General features: G+C 37.4%; 1 protein-coding gene across 1 annotated transcript in view; it reads left to right on the top strand.

Moving 5' to 3' along the window:
* The window catches only part of LOC135674403 (uncharacterized), a 40,950-nt gene that overhangs the window by 3,810 nt on the left and 16,436 nt on the right, over nt 1-20,704 (top strand). The window contains exons 5-18 of the mRNA XM_065184213.1: nt 2,985-3,093; nt 5,562-5,657; nt 5,859-5,921; nt 6,047-6,106; nt 6,914-6,982; nt 7,483-7,564; nt 10,908-10,960; nt 11,066-11,164; nt 11,240-12,472; nt 14,814-15,812; nt 15,905-16,240; nt 16,388-16,646; nt 16,724-16,946; nt 17,031-17,391. Coding sequence (XP_065040285.1) covers nt 2,985-3,093; nt 5,562-5,657; nt 5,859-5,921; nt 6,047-6,106; nt 6,914-6,982; nt 7,483-7,564; nt 10,908-10,960; nt 11,066-11,164; nt 11,240-12,472; nt 14,814-15,812; nt 15,905-16,240; nt 16,388-16,646; nt 16,724-16,946; nt 17,031-17,391 — 4,042 coding nt within the window. The remainder of the gene's footprint in view (nt 1-2,984; nt 3,094-5,561; nt 5,658-5,858; nt 5,922-6,046; nt 6,107-6,913; nt 6,983-7,482; nt 7,565-10,907; nt 10,961-11,065; nt 11,165-11,239; nt 12,473-14,813; nt 15,813-15,904; nt 16,241-16,387; nt 16,647-16,723; nt 16,947-17,030; nt 17,392-20,704) is intronic.

The following is a 20,704-nucleotide window of genomic DNA, read 5'->3' as shown; positions in this document are numbered from 1 at the left end:
CCGCTGCTCACTTTCACCGCTGTCGCTGCACCCTCAATCTTCCCTTACACTCCTCTTTCTTCTCCTCTTTCGAAAGTATATTGTTAACAGTATACAGTATATTAGTAACAGTAATGTATTTGTATTTATTAGATTAATGATATATTATTTTGATTTTAATACTATTAAATAATTATATTTATTAATTATATTATATATTTTAATATTTTAGCGCCTTGCTTCGCTCGGGCGAGCGCCTAGCGCCTCGGGCGTTTTTGGACCTTGGCGCCTTTTGGCGCCTAGCGCTTTTTAAATCACTGATAGATATATAGGTCCATAAGTCTCTTTTTACCCTTCTTAGTAACCATAGCTTCTTTTCCTTTTCTGTCGTATACTTTTTACTCACTTGGGTTGACACTCTCAGAATAATCTTGTTCTTCATCATCCCTGATATGTTCAACATTATCCTATGGTAAAATCCCATAAGATTCATTCTTTTGCATATTTTTTTTTATGCATATAAGCCAGTAGCTCATCTTTTACCTCAGGTAGATACTTCTTGTAAGCTGCTGCATTCTTGAAATTTCCTACTAGATGTTGCTGTGCACGAAAAATACCACCTCTAGTAGTCTTATCACAAAAGATGTAAGTAACTGCATTAGGATCTTTAGGATCCTTTAGATAATTATATTTCCATGCAGGATCCTTTAGATAATTATATTTTCATGCAGATCCTTTTTTGAATTCATTGAAGAATCTATTAAATTGCTATGTCCACTTGCCATTTATCTTGAAACTCTAATAATAATTTCAAATAAACAAAGATTAACAATGTTAAAATCTAAATAGTATATTATTAATCTAATAAATAGAGATCATTTTGACAGTAATTAATAATCTATTGTTAACAGTAGTAGGGAATAGTAGAGATCGATAGTGAGAAGTCGCGGTGAGAAGTTGCGGTGATAAGCTGAGTCGCGGATAGTAGGAGGTAACAGAGTCGCATACAGACAGTAGGAGGCAATAGAGTTGCGAACAACAAGAGGCAGTAGAGAACAACGGAAGCTGCAGAGTTGCGGACAGCAGGTGGCAGTGGATAGCAACAGTGGCAGCGGAGTTGTGTCGCGGACAACATCAGACAGTGGATAGCAGCAACGACATACAACGAACAACAACGGAAGCTGAGGAGACTCGGTCGTCGACAGAGGAAGACTCGGAGGCAGCGGGAGAAACCGTCGGCGGTGGAGGCAGAGAGAGAAATCGTCGGCGTCGAACGTAGAGGGAGAAATCTTCGGCGGCAGAAACAGTGAGAGAAGCGTGTGTAGGGTTTGGAGTCAGGGTCGCGTACCGATATAACTGCGTGTGTTAGTTGGTTCGATCGAATCAATTAACACAAATTTAACCGAACCAGACTTAAGTTTGGTTCAGTTGCCTTATATCACTCGGGTGTTTGCCCGAAGCACCTGACACCTAGGCTCATGCGAGCACGCAGGTGACGTGCCTCTTTGAAGCACGCCTCCTAGCCCTTAAACGAGGCGCTTGGGCCTCGCCTCGCCCGAGCACTTAGGCGAGCGCTTGAGCGCCTTTTTAAATCATTGGTTCAATGTCTGGGAGATTGCAATTAAGAATATCCATTTATATGTTTTCATGCCAATTGGTAATGTGCCCTTGCAAATAGTGATAAAGATGACACCTATGAACAAGATAGCTTTTCTGTCATGATTTTGCAAATTGGGATCAGGCCAAGGTGTAGCTAGGGTCTGTTCGACTATATGCTAGCGTTCTTGGTTATTGAAAGGCTTAAGTATGGAGTATGATTAGATCAGGATTGCTTGGCTACAGTCGTTGAAGTCATCATTCCAGCATAATACATCACAAAAGAGGGCAATCTTTATAACGAGTCATGTCCATGCGGCAGCCCCTCAAACCAAAGAAGACTGTTACATGGCTTTGGAGAAGGAAAGAAGGCATATTCAGCTTTGTGCTAGAGTAAACAACTCAACCAAGTTGGTATAATGGTGGAAAACACTTTGTGAAGACTATCCTAGTCAAGTGAAAAAGGAGAGGGTTAAATAGGCCTCATCACTAACTTCTAGTAGTAATAGTATAAACTCCCTCTTTTTATCTGTTATTCCTGGAGGTTTTCATTATTATTTTTGGATTTCATTGGTCAAATGAGTCCAAGTTCGAGTCTCGTTAGTGTTCTAGGGTCTCAGTATAAGTATAATATAGGCTAGGTAAGTTATTTTGTTTCTAGAATCTATATCCTGAGAGTGCTGGGTTTCTCTTCTTATTTGATTTTAATGGGGTGATGAGATTAGCTTTTACTTGCATAACTCCTGTATGTGGAAGGACTATATGCCTAAGGGTTCATGTAGATGATTATTTTTGTTATAATAATATTATTTTATATTAGCTTTGCAATACTAATCATGTGGATGACTATGTTTGTCATAATAAGGTTAATTTATATTATAATAAAAGTAGTCATGCGGATGGTTACTCTTATGTTTTGGTCTGCTAGTTGATTAGCTTTGCAAAATCTCTCTTCTTTGAGCTAGAGAAGTGTGCACTAGAGGTGACACCATTACAGCTAATTTCTCACATTCAACTTGTCAAATATGTTGCTTGTGAATTATAAAGAACAAGTGAATGACTACTGAACAAGCTTCATTGGGCACAAGAACTTGGACAATGACCAACAAATGTCTAATACCAATTGCACATTTGGGCATGGAATTTGGAGTTGTGTTGTAGAACTGTCTTTACCTCTCTCCCCTATGTTTGTAATGTAAAGGTGTACATCTATTTTTTTTTGCTACATGTTCTTCTTGATGAGTAAGATATGCTGTTGGTTCTGTTCTAGTAAAAAAACTTATCTTTGAGATTGTATTGTGTGCATTATGATGTTTGTCATATGCCATTCATTGTTGAGACTTTGTGTTTCCTGCATTGTATTTTATGCAAATAATTCTGACTGTATTCTGTGCTTCATTCTTCAACAGAGTTTTAATTGGGACAGGTCGAGTTTGTATTGAGACGTTAAGACCATTAGCTTATAGCCTTCTTGCCGAGATGGTACACTATGTTCGATCAGAGCTTTCTCTCGCTCAGGTTTCATTATCTATTATCCTTTTCACTACAAAATTTTTGAAGTTATTCTCAAGAATGATAATGTAGGTCACAATCTTGTTTTTTTAAATAACTTATACAGAACATTCATTTTGTATGACAAGCTTATTCAGGCCTAGCTGTTTCACAAACCATTTACACAAGAAGAAATTTTATCATGTTGACTCCTGAGTAGCTTGTAGTAGGCTGAGAAGAAGTAGAGAATGAGAAAGAATGTAAGATCGAAGCGAAGACATATTAAACCCTAGGACTTCAGTACAAGGGGAAATTTCATGATAATTTTCTTTTCCTCCGGGACAAAATTTCAATATGAAGGGAGCTTTAGAAACCTTCGAGGTCAAATGCATGTTAATGAATAATTGTTAGGTTTTTTTGTTCTAACTTATGTAGTTTAACTATTTTCCTTAATTATCTGAACCTAATAAATCTAACCATCCCAAACTACTAAAGTCGGAGTGTCTATTTTATGTCTATTTTAATTATTTGAATTCATGATTGATGATTATCTCAAAATTAGAATTTAATAGTGCAAAAGTTGGTAAAAGGCAGCGTTATCAAAAGGTGCTCGGTTAAGGCGAGGCTCGAGTGCCTTACAGAACCTTGGGTTGAGGCATTTCAATGAAGCATTGCTCGGGCGCTCTCTTGAGCCCAAGCACCTCGGGCGAGTGCCCGAGCCAAATTGGGTTGGGGTTCGAGCATGGTTCAATTGAACAAGCTAGTTGGTTCAATCGAACCAACCAATGTACCCTACCACACCCCCTCAGCGCTTGACCCAGTGAGAGAAACCCTCGGTGAAAGAGAAACCCTATGTTCGCCATCGCTGCCTTTGTCCGTAGCTTTGTCAGCAACTTCGTCTATTGTTGCCACCTTCGTCCGCAGTTTCATTTGCCGCCACCTTCGCCTGCAGCTTCGTCCGTTGTCGTCGCCTTCGTCCATGCTATTCGTTGTTGTAGCTTCGTCTGTTGCCCTATCCTTCTTCCATAGCCGCCAGTTACTTATCCTCAAAATCCATTCTTTCTCATTTCGATTAACTTGTTGCACCATATTGAGATGTTGCACTGTTACTCACTTTGTTAGGAGTTAGAACTGTTTACCACCATATTGAAAACATTGTTTAGTATAGGTCTCTATCAGTAGAACCTTCTTTAGCAAATCATTTTTATTTAATGTGTCAATTTTATTTTTATCATTATATTTATCAATTGTAATATATATATTTTTAAATTTTAATATTCTAGAGTGCCTCGTTTCGTTCGAGCAAGCACCTAGGCGAGCACCTAGCGCCTTTGGCGTTTTGTGACCTTGGTGTCTTTTGGTGTCTAGCGCTTTTAAATGCACTACTACAAGGTGAGTTGCAGATTGATGATTTGGTAGATTACTTAATGCTTTGGTTGGGTGATCGAGTATTGGTCCTAAGTGGACCAGGTACACACTTGATAACATAAGCTGGAAGTTCTTAGAATAAGTTCTTCCTTGCTTGTAAATCGTTCAGTGTTGACTGATTTCTCGATGCTTGCTATTAAACCTTCTCTGACTTGGTTCTGACCTCTTTGTGCTCCTTTGCCACATATTGGAGAGTTAGGCAGGTGCTATCAAATAACCTGACCCTGGAACTTGAACTGATAGCTCAAGTCAGCGAACATGGATATGGAGGGGATTATGGGTCAAAGTGGCAGGCACTGATGGGGTTGGTGGCAGCAGGAATGAGTTAGGGGAGAAGGCTTGGAATGTAAATTAAGATTGTAATAGAACATTTATGTATACGCCCGTACATGTCTACTTGTGCAATAGAAGTGGTATTGGAAGTGTCTCTTATGTGGTGGAAATAGAGAATGGGTATAGTAGAATTCAGCTTCCTATTTAGTTGTATATTTCTTGATTTTAAGATAAAGACTTGTTGGCATTGTTTCTTTGATTTGTGACTCATTTTTCAAATTATGATGTTCATGACCATCCTATAAGAGCTAAGGCATGTTGAATGATAATTCTGTAATTGTAGTGTATGTGCACTTTGCATGAGAAGTGTCTCTGCTGTTGTCCCTAGTTCCTTTTGTGGGCCACACAGGCTCTTTGAGAACTGTGTGAAACAGATTTTTTCTTCTCAGATAGATTATCTTATTTCAATCTTTTTGAACAGAAAATTAGGATAATGATAATTTTGAATAAGTGGATTTCAAACTAGTGGCATGGAAGGGGTTTTCACTAATCGATCACCCTTCCCTTATTGTTGGTTATTGCCTTTTATTTTCTAATGAATATTTGATAGTCATGGCATAAATTTGAGGTCATAACCACTATCTATTGTACATTCTGGAACTTAGATTATTGAGGATCAATTTTGAAAGCCTTCTTTACTTCTTCAATTTGTGTGACTATTTCACTTTATAGCATTCTGCTACTTGATATTTGCATTTCCTTTTTATTATACTAACGGAGTTTATTATGTGCAGTTGTCGCGGATTATATATCTATTCTCAAGAAACATGCACGACTCATCTTTAACCCTCGTCATTCACACAACCTGTGCCCGTCTGATGCTGAATCTGGTTGAAGATTTACTTTGCCTTTAGGGAATTAGGATAAACTTAAGTGCTGATATGATTTCCAATTTATACACATATTACTTAACATACAATTTAGTTTGCAACATGTTTATCAATGTTTAATACTGTACCATCATTTATTTTTTGTTATTATACTTGCATATGCTTGTCATCATATTGTGACTGTCTACTTTGGGTTCTCAGGTGGAGCCAATATATGACAAAGGTGTTGACCTTCAAAGCATGGATGAAGCACGAGTTCTACTGGTACCAATTGTCATGTTCTTGATTTGGATTATCTTGTTAATGAGAAACAAAATTATTCTACTTTTTCCCTTGGATTGAGTTTAATTGGTACAAAATTACTTTTCTTATTGTTTTCTCATATTTAGGGCCGCATCCTGGACACTTTTGTGGGAAAATTTGGGACCTTCAAACGCATTGTACCTCAGGTACTTATGGATCTTTGTTGATTCTCTTTTATATGGATTATTTCTGGATGTCTATTTATATTTTTTGGTGACTCCAGAACCTAATTTTCCTTAACATTTTCCTTTGTGTTGCAACCTTCATCCATTTATCTTGTATAGTGATATCTTAATTATTAATGCTGGCTATAGTTTTGTATTTTTCTGTTGAAGGTGTTGTAACTTTTTCTTGGAGCATACAACCAATTTAAGAGTTATTTAGTTAAAAATGGAAGCTAGTGATATCTATAGAAACCCAATGTGCTTGTTCTATATTTCTGGCTTCATTTTTAGTCTGTCGAAATGTCTGGAATCATGTAAAGTTTTAGCTACCTTATCAATAACTATCAAGATGCTATTGAAATTGTATTTTGATTAATAAATATTCCACGTTAGTTGTGAAATACACCTCAGACAGGTTGTCTTCATGATGTAGTTGATCTTATCTCATTATCCATTGTTTGCTTTGGTGCTTATGTGTCTTAAATCTGTATGGTACTGGTACATTGATATGCTGGATGGACATCCCAGCCAACCATGTTGCCTTTTATATCAAGGTGTTAGTCTCAGAATTTGCTTAATTAACTTTTCCTTTGTCCTGGTATAGATCTGGTTTGGTGCCCTGGTTGAATGTGATTTAGCATGTAAATCACACATTCATTTCCATTACTCTGTGTTTAATGTGGATAGTGGATTGCTTACTTTATTTTCATATAGATTACCTGTACTGATGTAGTTGTCTTGGTTAGGAATCTCTTGCTTCTATGACAATTCTTTTTTCTGCTTCCACAGCTCCTGGAAGAAGGTGAGGAAGGAAAAGAATATTCCACCTTGAGGTCGAAGCTTGAAGTTCCTATCCAGGTTATTGAGTAACTTTTTACTGAGATTTATTGGTGCATTTAAAGGAAAATTTTATATTGTCTACAAATATCCAATTTATATTGGTCTTGTTGTGGAATCAGTTAATTTTCATTTTAAGCAGTCTTAGAAGAAACCATCGTGTTGGTATAGCAGCTTTACTTTTATTTTGCTTCAAACGATTTCACAATATTACAAAAGATCTGCATTTTGTAGTTGCCTTATCAAAGTATCACTTAGAGGGTTCTTTTTTTATTTTAAATCTTTTACAGATGACTGGAAAGATTTAATGTCAAGTAAGCTAAGGCTTAAATAGCCTGATTAATGTTTCTCATCTTTGTGGCTTCTCTAGTTTTATATGTGTATCCTTTTCTGACATGCTGTACATTTCTTTGTTGACTTTCAAAATTTGGTTTTTACTTGGCTTCTAACTTTTTTATAAGCTTTAACAAAATATATCTATGCTATGGGATTTCTCATAATTTTTGGTATCTAATCTGCAGGCGGTTCTCAACTTTCAGGCTCCAATGGAATATGCCAAGGAAGTCAGTGATTACAAAAATCTAATTAAAACTTTGGTGATGGGTACTACGGCCATATATTTAAAACCCTGGAATTTTCAAACTCAATTAAACATATCACTGTCTAGTACTCTTGTCCTTTCTGTTTTATTTAAAGAATCTGTTTCCTCTATTTAGTCCTAAATTTGATGTCTCATTGAAAGAGAACTTGAATATTGTAATCTTGACTTTGGTCGGTCATTTTCTAATCACTAATATATTCTGCTTCATGGGGGTCTTGTTTGTTTCTGTTTGTAGGAAGTGATATATTCTAGAAGTTTTTGTGCATTTCCACCTCTGTTGTCTCTGTATTTGCACGTATGCCTTCTATTATTAAGGTGTATAGCTGAAATACCCGTATAAATTTTTACTATACCCTTGATTAGCAGGAAAATAATGCTGTACCTTAGACGTTGGTCTTTGTCAGGGACCTTAGAACTTGGAAACCAGTTATGGGAAGCAATTTGTTTATGCAAATTAAGACCGTTGAGGGGATTGGGCTTAATTTGCCTCAGACCGTTTGATTCTTGCTTGATGGTTGAACTTGTATGGGCTGGATCTTTTTCTAGGGTCTTATGCTTTGTTTAGGCCAGGTCAAGTTTATCCTTGACTTTGGGTTTATATGGGCCTTTATGTTTTGATGGGAATGCTTATGTGAAGATGATTCCTGTAGGGGTTTATATGCAAATATTTATTTTCTGGTGGTATATATGCATTGTCGAAACAATCAAAGTGATAAGATTACAACAAAAGAAAAGATGAAAGAAAAATAAGATCAGGTCAGAGGCAGGATTTTCATTTTCTTATTTCCTTCTTTCTGTTGAAAAAGATCTTGCACTAATCACATCATCAGTTTCTTGTAATGCTAATAATGGACCAACATGATGCCAGCAAATGTATGAGTCAGCTAGTTTCTGGTTCAACAGCCAGGTGAAGTCATCGGTTTAAATAACTTTTTTGACAAGAACAAAATAGGATATATTTTAATAATGGTATATATGATCTAAAACATTTACTATTCTGAGTATAGGAAGCTCAAAGAAATTTTTTGGCTTGTGATATAACGTCTAAAGTAGTAAAACAGTATACCAGTTATTTAATTACAACTAAAGAAGCTTGCATTATAATGTTATCAAGTGGTTATTCTTATACAAATTCCTAGCATTGTTGGGGGTGAGAGAGATCATCTATCGTTGAATATTGAAGTGACAAGGTTGTGTCTGATGCCCTACATGTGTGAATTTTTCTAGTCGGTGAGGTTGGTGTTGTTTCTGTGTCAGGCGACTGAAAGGAGGGGACGGGAGTCTTGTTGGTGGCTGAATATGTGAGCAGAGGTGGGAACTTTATTACTTAGAGCATCGTTATAGGTATAATGAACATCAAACTGAATGGTTGTCTCTTTGGAAGAATCCTATGAGATAATGCAACATGGATACCAATTAACTGGGTGAGCGGGAAGCCTGGTCAGTCTTTAGTGTTGGTACCTTGCAATATTGATGGCAGGAACCACCAATGGGAAGTGTCACGGATGAGAGGAACCAAAGTGGAAGAATGTGACTTAGAGGAATTGAATAGGAATTTGTCTGCTTTATGTATTTAGCAAACTGAATGGTTGTCTCTTTGGAAGAATCCTATGAGATAAGGCAATGTGGATACCAATTAACTGGGAAGCCTGGTCGGTCTATAGTGTTGGTACCTTGCAATATTGATGTTAGGAACCACCAATGGGGAGTGTCATGGATGAGAGGAACCATTTAAGTGGAAGAATGTGACCTAGAGGAATTGAATAGGAATTTGTCTGGATATGTATTTGGCAACTCTTCTTTCCTTATTGATTATTTCTTCATTATTAAAAAATGACCTAAGTTTTTATTTTAATTGGGTATGTAGTGTACAACTATTATGACCCGAGCCTGATGGGCTAACTAGCCTATCAACTTCGTTTGGTCTAATCCACTGACCAAAATGCTTAAGCTGAAGTTGATAGTAGTATACTCATCAGACCCTTATAAGTCATTCTTAGTCTTGCCCACTTTCGATGTGGGACTAATCAGGGATGTTACAATCACCCCCACTCAAAGGCTTGACGTCCTCGTCAAGCCCCAACATAACCCCGATCAAACCCTAGCATAGTGCATGTGAGGCGTAGCCCAATGGTGGCTCCACGCCGTGACGAGTCCTCTGACTCCGTCTACGGGTAGCCCTTTCCTACTCGAACCCCCTCACCATGCCCAAATGTTAGGTCGGCTCTGATACCAAATATTATGACCCGAGCCTGATGGGCTAACTAGCCTATCAACTTCGTTTGGTCTAATCCACTGACCAAAATGCTTAAGCTGAAGTTGATAGTAGTATACTCATCAGACCCTTATAAGTCATTCTTAGTCTTGCCCACTTTCGATGTGGGACTAATCAGGGATGTTACAACAACAGTAAGGGTGATTTATGCTTTCAGCAAGGAACTCATTACTTGAGTAGTTTGTGGAAACAGGTTCGAGTCTTATTGTATGATAACAAAGGCTGTTTCTCATGGGTTTATCTTTATCTGGTCAATGCTTTCTTTCTTAGGATTGAATTATTTGGCTTTATCTCTTTGTAAACTTCAAATAAATAAGGTAAGAACTAGGGCAATTTTGGTATAGGTGGTCTGACATCAAATTTGTGATATTACTTCTGTTCTATGTATGATGTTTTTTGGATTACAATGTTGGGCAGTTTGGAGGAATTATTTCTTTTAAATGTAAGGTGAATAAATGTGAAATATAATAGTTAATAATTGTATTAAATGATATTTCCAACCAAGAATAAATGAGATGCCAGCATATAGATAATCTTGTGGCATGATGATAATTCTGATATATATATGCATGTGTGTGTGTCTGAGCTTTATGGATGTTCAGTTGGAAAACAATATAATTATACTATATCAATATGAGGATGTTGAGATATACATAAGAGGTTATTAGAAAAGACAGAATATGCATTAGTAATGGTATATTAATTGGGAGTGATATGAGTGAAACCGTCTAAACTGGGTTAGAAATGTCTAGTAGAGAGATATAAATGCACTGATTAGACGAGGCGTATTGATTCATATCTGTCGTGAAGTACAGATAGAGGAAGAATTAAGAAGTCTTGATTAGAAATAACACAATGGCATTTGATGGCTTTTAGTTTGACTTGGCATTTTATCATCATTAGAGTTCAATGTCAAGAAAGATCCATGTGGCATACTTATGTAGTTATGGTTTACAACATGATTATTGCATGAGTGGAACATTTATATCCTGTCCGAAACTATGATATATTTAACTTGACTCTAGATGATTTAATGCATTAGTACTGATATTGGCTAATAAATGTCGCAGGAATGAAGACTATAATTTGGAGCATTACTAATGCTCATATGGCACGCCCACAGGTTTAGATCTATTTATTAGGATTGCCCAGTTGTGGTCTTATATCTGTTTGTTAGGACTGCACAATTTAATATCATATTGCTTTCTTATCCATTGTTTTTCTTCAGGTCTCAACATCATCACATGGTACACATCAACAAACGCAGGCCTCCCCATCATCCAATATGCCACTTCCCCAAATGTTCAAAGGGATGAGGGAAGATGAGGTACTCCATGTGAAGGTTTTCAATTTGTGTCTTTATGGTTCGAGTTCTTTTTATGATTATTTAGTTCTTTTATAGGTCCGTAAGGCAACAGGTGTTTTGAAGAGTGGTGTTCACTGCTTGGCGCTTTATAAAGAAAAGGATGAGGAAAGGGAAATGTTACAGCACTTTTCACAGATTCTAGCTATAATGGAGCCTCGAGACCTCATGGATATTTTCTCGTTGTGCATGCCGGAGCTTTTCGAATGCATGATAACCAACACTCAGTTGCTTCATATATTTTCAACACTTCTGCAAGCTCCTAAGGTCCTCCGACCCTTCATGGATGTCCTTATTCATTTTCTTGTTAACAACAAGCTTGATGCTCTGAAGCATCCAGATACCTCTGCAGCAAAGCTTGTTTTGCAGCTTTTTCGGTTTTTATTTATGGCTGCTGCAAAGGCACCTGCTGACAGTGAACGCATACTTCAGCCTCACATACCTGTGATAATGGAAGTTTGCATGAAGAATGCTACTGAAGTCGAAAAGCCTCTTGGTTATATGCATCTTCTTCGTTATATGTTTCGATCAATGAATGGTGCAAAATTTGATACCCTTCTGCGGGATCTTATTCCGTCTTTGCAACCTTGCTTAAATATGCTGCTATCTATGCTTGAAGGACCTTCTGGTGAGGACATGAGGGATCTTATCTTGGAGCTATGCTTAACCTTACCTGCACGTTTAAGTTCGTTGCTTCCACACATACCTCGCCTTATGAAACCTCTGGTTCTTGCTCTTAAAGGAACTGATGACCTTGTAAGCTTAGGTCTCCGGACCCTTGAGTTCTGGATTGACAGCCTGAATCCTGATTTCTTGGAGCCTAGTATGGCAAATGTCATATCGGAGGTTATTCTTGCTTTATGGTCTCACTTAAGGCCCCTTCCATATCCATGGGGTACAAAAGCTTTACAACTTCTTGGTAAGTTAGGTGGTCGAAATAGACGTTTTCTTAGAGAACCCCTTGCTCTTGAGTGCAAAGAGAATCCTGAACATGGGCTTCGTTTGATTCTTACATTTGAGCCTTCTACACCATTTTTGGTACCTTTGGATCGTTGCATATATCTTGCTGTGGCTGCGGTTATGCAAAATAATGGTGGAATGGAGGCTTTCTACCGGAAGCAGGCTTTAAAATTTCTTCGAGTATGCTTATCATCACTATTGAATTTGCGGGGAAATGTACAAGGAGAGGGAGTGTCTCCTGGTACCCTTGGAACATTGTTAGTGTCTTCGGTGGATCCTTCTAGGCGTCGTACAGAAACATCGGATATGAAGGTCTGCTTGAAGTATCCGGCATCCCTTATTTCTTCTGTTTATTGCTTGTTCCACATTCTTAAATCATTTATAGCATGTTGTTTCTTCTTATGCTGAAATTTATTGTTATGATTTGTCTTTAAAAGAATCTTTTTTTGTCACATCCAAAATCTGTGTTCCTTTTTTTTTGCCGTGATGGTGCATCTGTGTAAACTTATTTCATAAGGGCTACATGCACATAATTTTAATAAGCTAAGTGATAATTCAGGCATAGGTGTGTACAGATAAAGGCTACTTGCTTTCCTGGAAGTCTTATCCATCTATTGAGGTATGTAGAAGCATTTGTTCTTACTAAATGAATTGGAACTTGGACAAATTCTTAAGACTGAATCCTAGAGGACCTTAGAAGGTAAAGATTTTAGACTACTAAGATTACTTGGTGCAACATTAGAACAATTTGTAAAAGTAAGGATTTGTTGCAACTATGGCAATAATAGCCTTCCATGGCACCCTCAATTAGCTCAGGTTGATAGGCATCCGAATTGCTAAACTACTCCTAAAAACTTCCAATATTTGTTTATAATTGAAGGTATCAAAAGTAAATTTGTAAAGCATTTAGTTGATATATTTGTTTAAACTTATAGCCTAACTACTAGGAATGCAAAAGGATTATGAACCTAATTAATCCTTGTACAACAATGACAAACTGAATGTCCCACCAACTAAGAGCTGGTTGCTTATCTTGCCATTTAGCTTTATCTAGGGCAATATCTCTAGTTAAGTCAGAGGCATTTAATTCTTTTATTATTTCCAGCAAAGACTTCTTAGGTCTCCCCTCATTAGTACTAATCAACTTACTACATTTTACTAACCTAATCAATCTTTGTCTTATCTTTAAATGGTTTTGCACTCTTTACAAAGGAGTGCTGTGCCAACACCACAAGTTGAAATGTAGCACGCTAGAAAGGTATTGACACATTGTCACGGCCTTAGCTGGAATTGCCTAAGGCGTGCGGCACCCTTGCGGCAAAGATGCAAACTTAGCTTGCGTTGCCTAAGTCGCGAGGCATCCTTGCGGCAAAAACGAGAACTTAGCTTGCGTTGCTTAAGTCACGCTTCGCCCTTGCGATTTGCGTCCGCAAAGATCAGCCCACTTGCAACCTCTCACAGGTCCCGAAGGACCTGTAAAAGAGAAAGTTGATTAGTTTGAAGAACGAGCGACGGACAAGTCCCGACGTCTCGCGAAAAGTGGAAGCTTTACAAGCAATTCAGCGAGCACCTTGCGTGCACAAGAGAAAAAGAGGGAGAGGGGGAAAACAAGGACTTTAGAAGGTTGAACGAACAGTTGCAAGTCCACAAACAGCTGCTCACCGGGTGCCGGGCGCGACAACAAGTTCCCGTTAAGGTAACGTGCGAACTTGCGAAAGGTTGTTCAACGCCCGACACTATACCGAAGCTTCATCCAGCCCTGTGCCACCTGAGGGGTTCCAGGGTGCTGAGATGGCTGACGTTTCGCGTGCAGCAGCGGGCTGCAAAAATCAGCCCGTGGCATGTGAAAACGGAGCTGTTTTGTTCGGTTCGATGAGCGGTCGCACTGTAGCGCTGCAACTTATTCGAACTTACATTTTTACAAGCAAAAGGACTTAAAACCGAGCCAAAACATCCTGCCAAGCTGTTGTACATATAGATTAGAGCGACGAACGGTTCGTTGAACGGAGTTGTTGTGGGTGTGCGATGACCGTTCGTGACAATATGTCATGCCAACTTGTTTTGGACATGCCAACATATGGTTCCAACTCAAAAGATTTTTCTGCATTTGCCAGGATAAGAACATTCTTACCAGCACAACATGAAATCATACTGAGATAGTGGTATCAACACACACATTCATACCATGTTACAGCAACCAGTGCCCTTTACTCCTTAACAAATATATCACTTCACCAGACTGTTTGCACTTATAAAATGGTGATATGATATATTACATAGTGGTATTTAATTTTCTTTTATTACTGTTCTTTAAAGCTTTCTTAGTGCTGTTGTTGGTGAACTTTAGGTGTTGCTGTGTATCACTTTTGTATGTTCTTTAGGGTTTCTTGCTGTGTACATTTGTGGTCCTTTAGATCTAAAACATCCTCAACATCATGTTCTTAATTTTGTTAAGAAAACCTAGTTTTTAAATTTCATGGAAAAATTTATTAAACTTTTAATTTGTTTCTATAGATTTTAATTTGCTTTTTAGAAGCCATGTGTATGAGTGTTACAGATAAATTTAAATTGGAAATGATAATTAGCTTTCTTCTGTCCAATTTACTACTATAGTGTTTTTTTTTCCTGGCAATTAATAATTTCTTGACTTCAGGTTGACCTGGGTGTGAAGACAAAGACTCAGCTAATGGCCGAGAAATCTGTTTTTAAGACATTACTTACGACCACTATTGCTGCTAGTGCAGATCCTGAGCTCCAAGACACAAAAGATGAATTTCTTGTTAATGTATGTAGGCATTTTGCACTGCTTTTTCATGTAGAATGTTCTTCATCAAACTTATCTGGCACAACAGGCCAGCATGTTGGTTCCATGATTTCATCAAGCAGTGGCATGACTTCTAGGTCGAGAGGTAGCACTTCCAATCTTAAGGAGTTGGATCCTCTAATATTTTTGGATGCGTTGGTTGAAGTACTTGCTAGTGAGAACAGGCTTCATGCCAAGGCTGCTCTAAATGCTTTGAGCATGTTTGCTGAAACACTTCTTTTTCTTGCACGGGCAAAGCATAATGGTGTACTAAGTTCAAAGGGTGGTCCTGGTACTCCAATGATGGTTTCAAGTCCATCCTTGAATCCTGTGTATTCACCACCCCCAAGCGTTCGGGTTCCTGTATTTGAGCAACTTTTACCTCGCCTTCTGCATTGTTGTTATGGATGTACTTGGCAGGCTCAACTTGGAGGTGTAATTGGGCTCGGGGCTTTGGTTGGCAATGTCTCTGTAGAGACTTTATGCATTTTCCAAGTGAGAATAGTGCGGGGCCTTATATATGTTCTTAAAAGGTTACCAGTGCATGCTAATAAAGAGCAGGAAGAGACAAGTCAGGTCCTCACGCAGGTTCTTCGTGCGGTGAATAATGTTGATGAAGCAAATAATGACAGCCGTCGACAGAGTTTCCAGGGAGTTGTTGAATTTCTTGCTTTGGAGCTTTTCAACCCAAATGCATCCATTGTTGTAAGAAAGACCGTGCAATCATGCTTGGCTCTTTTAGCTAGCAGGACCGGAAGTGAGGTTTCCGAGTTGCTTGAGCCTCTTTATCTACCTCTACTTCAGCCTCTCATAATGAGGCCGCTTCGTACCAAAAATGTTGAGCAACAGGTACTGATTATTGGCATACGATCTTATTATGCTTGAAATTTACTTCTTTTACTTTATCTATTGTATTGGTCTCTTTCTTTTGCCTCTCATAGGTGGGAACAGTTTCTGCCTTGAATTTTTGTCTTGCCTTAAGACCTCCTCTTCTCAAATTGACACCAGAGTTGGTCAACTTTTTGCAAGAAGCATTACAAATTGCTGAGGCTGATGAAACTGTGTGGGTCACCAAACTAATGAACCCTAAGGTGGTTACTACACTAAACAAACTTCGAACAGCATGCATTGAACTTCTTTGTACTGCAATGGCTTGGGCAGATCTCAAAACACCTAATCATACCGAACTTCGTGCAAAGATCATTTCTATGTTTTTCAAGTCTCTGACTTGTCGGACTCCAGAGATTGTGTCTGTTGCAAAGGAAGGGCTTCGTCAGGTTTTATATTTCACTTTCCAGTAGCTCTATCAATATTTGAATTAAGTTGTTTTGCATGGATTTATAATAATGAACATAAATACATGTTTCACTGTTTTCTATTATTGTTTCTAGTCACAATGTGGTCATTTAAGATTTTGTCCGTAGGTTGTTCAACAACAACGACTGCCAAAAGAACTTCTGCAGGGCAGCTTGAGGCCTATCTTAGTTAACTTGGCACATACTAAAAGCCTTACGATGCCTTTGTTGCAAGGATTAGCCCGCCTGCTTGAACTTTTGTCAAATTGGTTCAATGTCCAGTTGGGTGTCAAATTACTGGACCACTTGAAGAAATGGCTTGAGCCTGAAAAACTTGCTCAAACCCAAAAATCTTGGAAGGCTGGAGACGAGCCGAAGGTTGCAGCAGGTATGCTATAAAAAATAGTTTTGCCTATTTGGTAATCTGATTCTGGCTTAACCAGCTGTAGCTACTGCATGGTACAGCGATGATCGAACTCTTCCATCTGCTCCCTCAGGCAGCTGGGAAATTTCTAGATGAACTTGTAACCATAATTATTGATTTGGAAGGGGCACTACCACCAGGACAATTTTACAGTGAAATTAACAGTCCATATCGTCTGCCACTTACCAAGTATTTAAACCGTTATGCAACAGATGCAGTGGACTATTTCCTTGCTCGTTTGAGCCATCCAAAATATTTCAGAAGGTTAGTTGATGCTGGTAAAGTAATGTAATCATTCTGCATAGAAAATATTACATTGATGAATTTCTGACCAAAGTATATTTTCAGGTTTATGTATATAATCTGTTCAGATGCTGGACAACCCCTAAGAGAAGAACTTGCTAAGTCGCCACATAAGATACTTGCAAATGCTTTCCCACAATTCTTTCCCCATTCTGAAGGGTCTGTTGTTCAACCTTCTTCGTCAGTTAATGATGAAGTCCTCATGTCAGACACTTTCACTAGTCCACCTTTGGCAGCATGCTCTGATGGTTATTTTCATGGATTGGAACTTATTTCCACTCTAGTCAAGTTGATGCCAAATTGGTTGCATGGTAATCGTATTGTTTTTGAGACATTGTTACTTGTTTGGAAGTCACCAGCAAGGATTGCTCGTTTGCAAAATGAACAAGAACTGAGCTTACTCCAGGCAGGTTTTCTAGCTCATTGAAATAGTTAATATAAGCTGATTTTTGCAATGCATAATTGCTGTGCATCATCATATTCTCTGCTTATTCCATTTATATGGTAGCTTCATTTTCTTGCTGTTGCTAATTGTTTCTTTTTTCTGCATTGATATATTTTTTTGAAATCAAATACCTTGTTTTTCCTGGTGGCTGGTCATTCCTACAGGTCTAGAATAAGAGCTTTTTTTATTTTAGTTATGTAAAATCATGATTTAAAGAAAAAGGGTTTCTTGTACTGATTTGACCAAGGTTATATGTTAAAGATAAGAAAATGCTTCTCATGTTCCTGCTTAGTTGACTTTATTAGTCTTTTATCTCTTGGAATACATATTGAGCTCCTTTGCTACTTTTCTAAAAGTCTTTTAGCATCTGCAACATCTAAGTTGTCAATGATATTCTATTTATCACACATAAGCTTGTGTCTGAATAGATTCTTCATTGTTATTGTTCTTTGTGCTTCCAATGGATAGTCTGTTTTGATGTTTGTTTTCCCTATTCCTGTCACATATCCTTCTTTGTAAATGATTATGCACTTGTCATCCCCATTTATCACATTTCTCCTCTCCAATATTATTTGCTAAGTGTAGACATAATTTCTTGTTCGGGAAGTTCATGTTTGGATAAAATGTCAAACAAGTTTCATGTAGGTAGACATAGGTGCTAAATGTTTATTTCTTGAGACATAGGTAGTCTCAAAGTGTTGCAATCATTGGCTACTTGTTATGGCTTCCATATTCTTTGCCTTTGAGGGAAGCTTCGATCAATTTTATTTTCATATGCCACCTATTTTTACTCTTATTAGAATCGTTTCTCTTAGTTTGTAGTTCCTGCTTGTATGTTTTCTCTTAGTTTATAGTTTCTGCTTGTTTGTGTTCTCTTAGTTTACAGTTCCTGTTTGTTTGTTTTCTCTTAGTTTATAGTTCCTGCTTGTTTGTTTTCTCTTAGTTTAAAGTTCCTGCTTGTTTGTTTTCTCTTAGTTTATATTTCTTCTTGTATTTCTAGTAAAATCATAAGTTGCTTGTTGGTGCGAATTCCTAAGTACCCTCCGACTTATAGTGTTGTTAAGCTTAGACTTACTAACAAAGGACAAGCACATGAAGCCCCAAAGAGAGTATTTTTTTCTTTTGAGGATTTGATAATAATGGAAGGAAAAGAGAGAAAGGGAAAGATAATTCCTGAACTTCATTTCCTAGGTGGCCTCACACGTGATTCATGGCTTCACACTAGACATGCCTTACACAAGGAAGATGACATCACATCATTTGTGGTGAATATTGACTCCAAGGGTCCCTCCTAAGGATGTTATCTCACAGCCCACCCATATTATGGGAAAAAAATTCTCATTGAGAAAAAAAATCTCATTGAGCCATAGTCTTGTAAAGGACAGTTTTCCACTTTTTATAGACTCCAAAATACAAGAAGAAAAATTAATTATTAATAAAGAAAGTCTATTTCTTAAATCAAGTAATCAATCATCCCATCTAGCATTTGTGGAGAACCTTCACTTTTTTTTTGTCATTAGAGAGATGACCTTTCTTATTCAAAAAAATTCTTGACTGGGATCAAGTTCCATCCTTGTAGAATGTTTACATCAAGCATCTCTCTCTAATCTTACATTTTAGCTCTTTTGTTTTGTAAATCAGGTATCTCTCTTCAATCTTCTTATGTTTAAGTTTTTTTTAAAATTTTCCTTGGACAATGTGTCAGGTGGAGTAGACAATACATGTAGTGTTGCCATGTCACAGTTTGTTACATTTGCAAAAAATTCCTAAAACACAAAAAATAATTCAAAGACAAGATAAAATATCTCCTTTGATGATTGCGATATCCTTAGATCAGCAATGATTATTACCTTCAGAAATTTAGATATTAAGGGTTTGGAAAAACACATTAGAGGTTTGTTTTTTTTGTCTAAATGGCTTTGTTGGGTACGATTATCTGACATTTGTTATTGTTTCGATATAAATATAGAAAATTTTGATAAGGCTTTGAAATATGTACAAATGAACATTCTGAATTTGATGTAAATCAGATTCAGCTTCCAAGACTTGAAGATAATATTCGCAATACCCCCTGTTCAAAAATGATGATCACCTTTAGAAATTTAGATACCATGGGCATGGGGATGCAAGAGACTTGGTTTCTTTTTCTGAATGGCTTTTTCTTGGTACTAATATATCATGTTCATTGTTGTTTCAAGGTAATTGTGGAAATTTTGGTAAGGCTTTGATTTGTGTGCAAGTTAACATTTTGAATTTGATTTAAATTAGATCCAAGTTTCAAAACTCTAAAATAATATTGAACTTGAAGTTGCTTGAGTTAGATGCAGTAGTTAATTCTATTCAGAAAATTTTGGATCTTAAGCATGTTAAATTGAATCGATGATTTGAAGACTAAGGCAACATATAAATTTTGGCTCTTAAGCTTGCTTACTTTCTACTGTTGTTCCATTGCCTCACCACAGTCGCTTAACCGCCTCATTGTCTTTGGTTCATGACCTCACCACTTGCCTTAAGGTGATACTAACTCTTTTGGCACTATTGGTCCATGACTTCACTGCTCACATTACAGTGTCATTTCCTCCTCGTACTCTTGGTCCATGACCTCTGCCTTGTCTTTCTGTTTCCTCCGTATCCTCCTCTTCTGTCCTTTATTGATCCATGAATTTGTTATGACTTGTTCATCATTTACTGGTCTTCTGAGCATGAAACGATCATTCTTTACATGGTTTTAAATTTTTCTAGGCGAACAAAAGAATTTTGGAGATTTTATAGTTAAGGGTCAAGAAGAGCTGGAGTAAACACTAATTTTTTTTTGCAAACCATTTGACAAATAGATCTTTTTAAAACTTATTTTATCTGAGCTAAAGCTGAATACTCTTTATTTTAAGTAGCTAAACCTGCCCGTTAGTCAGTGGAAAATAGTGATGTAGTTAAATAGCTAAAATACCAATTTTCACTATTGTGTGGACAAACCAACCTTTATTTTCTAATCAAGCATGTTAAATGAAGAAATTAATAGAACTCAAAATATTAAGTATAAATTGATGATGTTGCTGAATCGTGTTCTTTTGGGTGTTATCCTGTGCCCATCATAAAATAACATTGCTAAAACAAATAGGCATCGTGGTGTAGAATAGAATAGAAAAGTAGAGAGAGAGAGAGAGAGGGAAAGAGAAGTGTAAGATTAAAGAGGAGAGTAAGAGACTAGAAGAGAAGATGCAAGTTATTTTCATTCAAATCTGAAGTTTTTCATCCATTGACAAGCTCTACTATT

Source organism: Musa acuminata, chromosome BXJ1-5, assembly GCF_036884655.1.
Source record: "Musa acuminata AAA Group cultivar baxijiao chromosome BXJ1-5, Cavendish_Baxijiao_AAA, whole genome shotgun sequence".
NCBI classification, from domain to species: Eukaryota; Viridiplantae; Streptophyta; class Magnoliopsida; order Zingiberales; family Musaceae; genus Musa; species Musa acuminata.
Note: the sequence above shows the minus strand (reverse complement) of the source record. Positions and strands in the feature narration are given on the sequence as shown.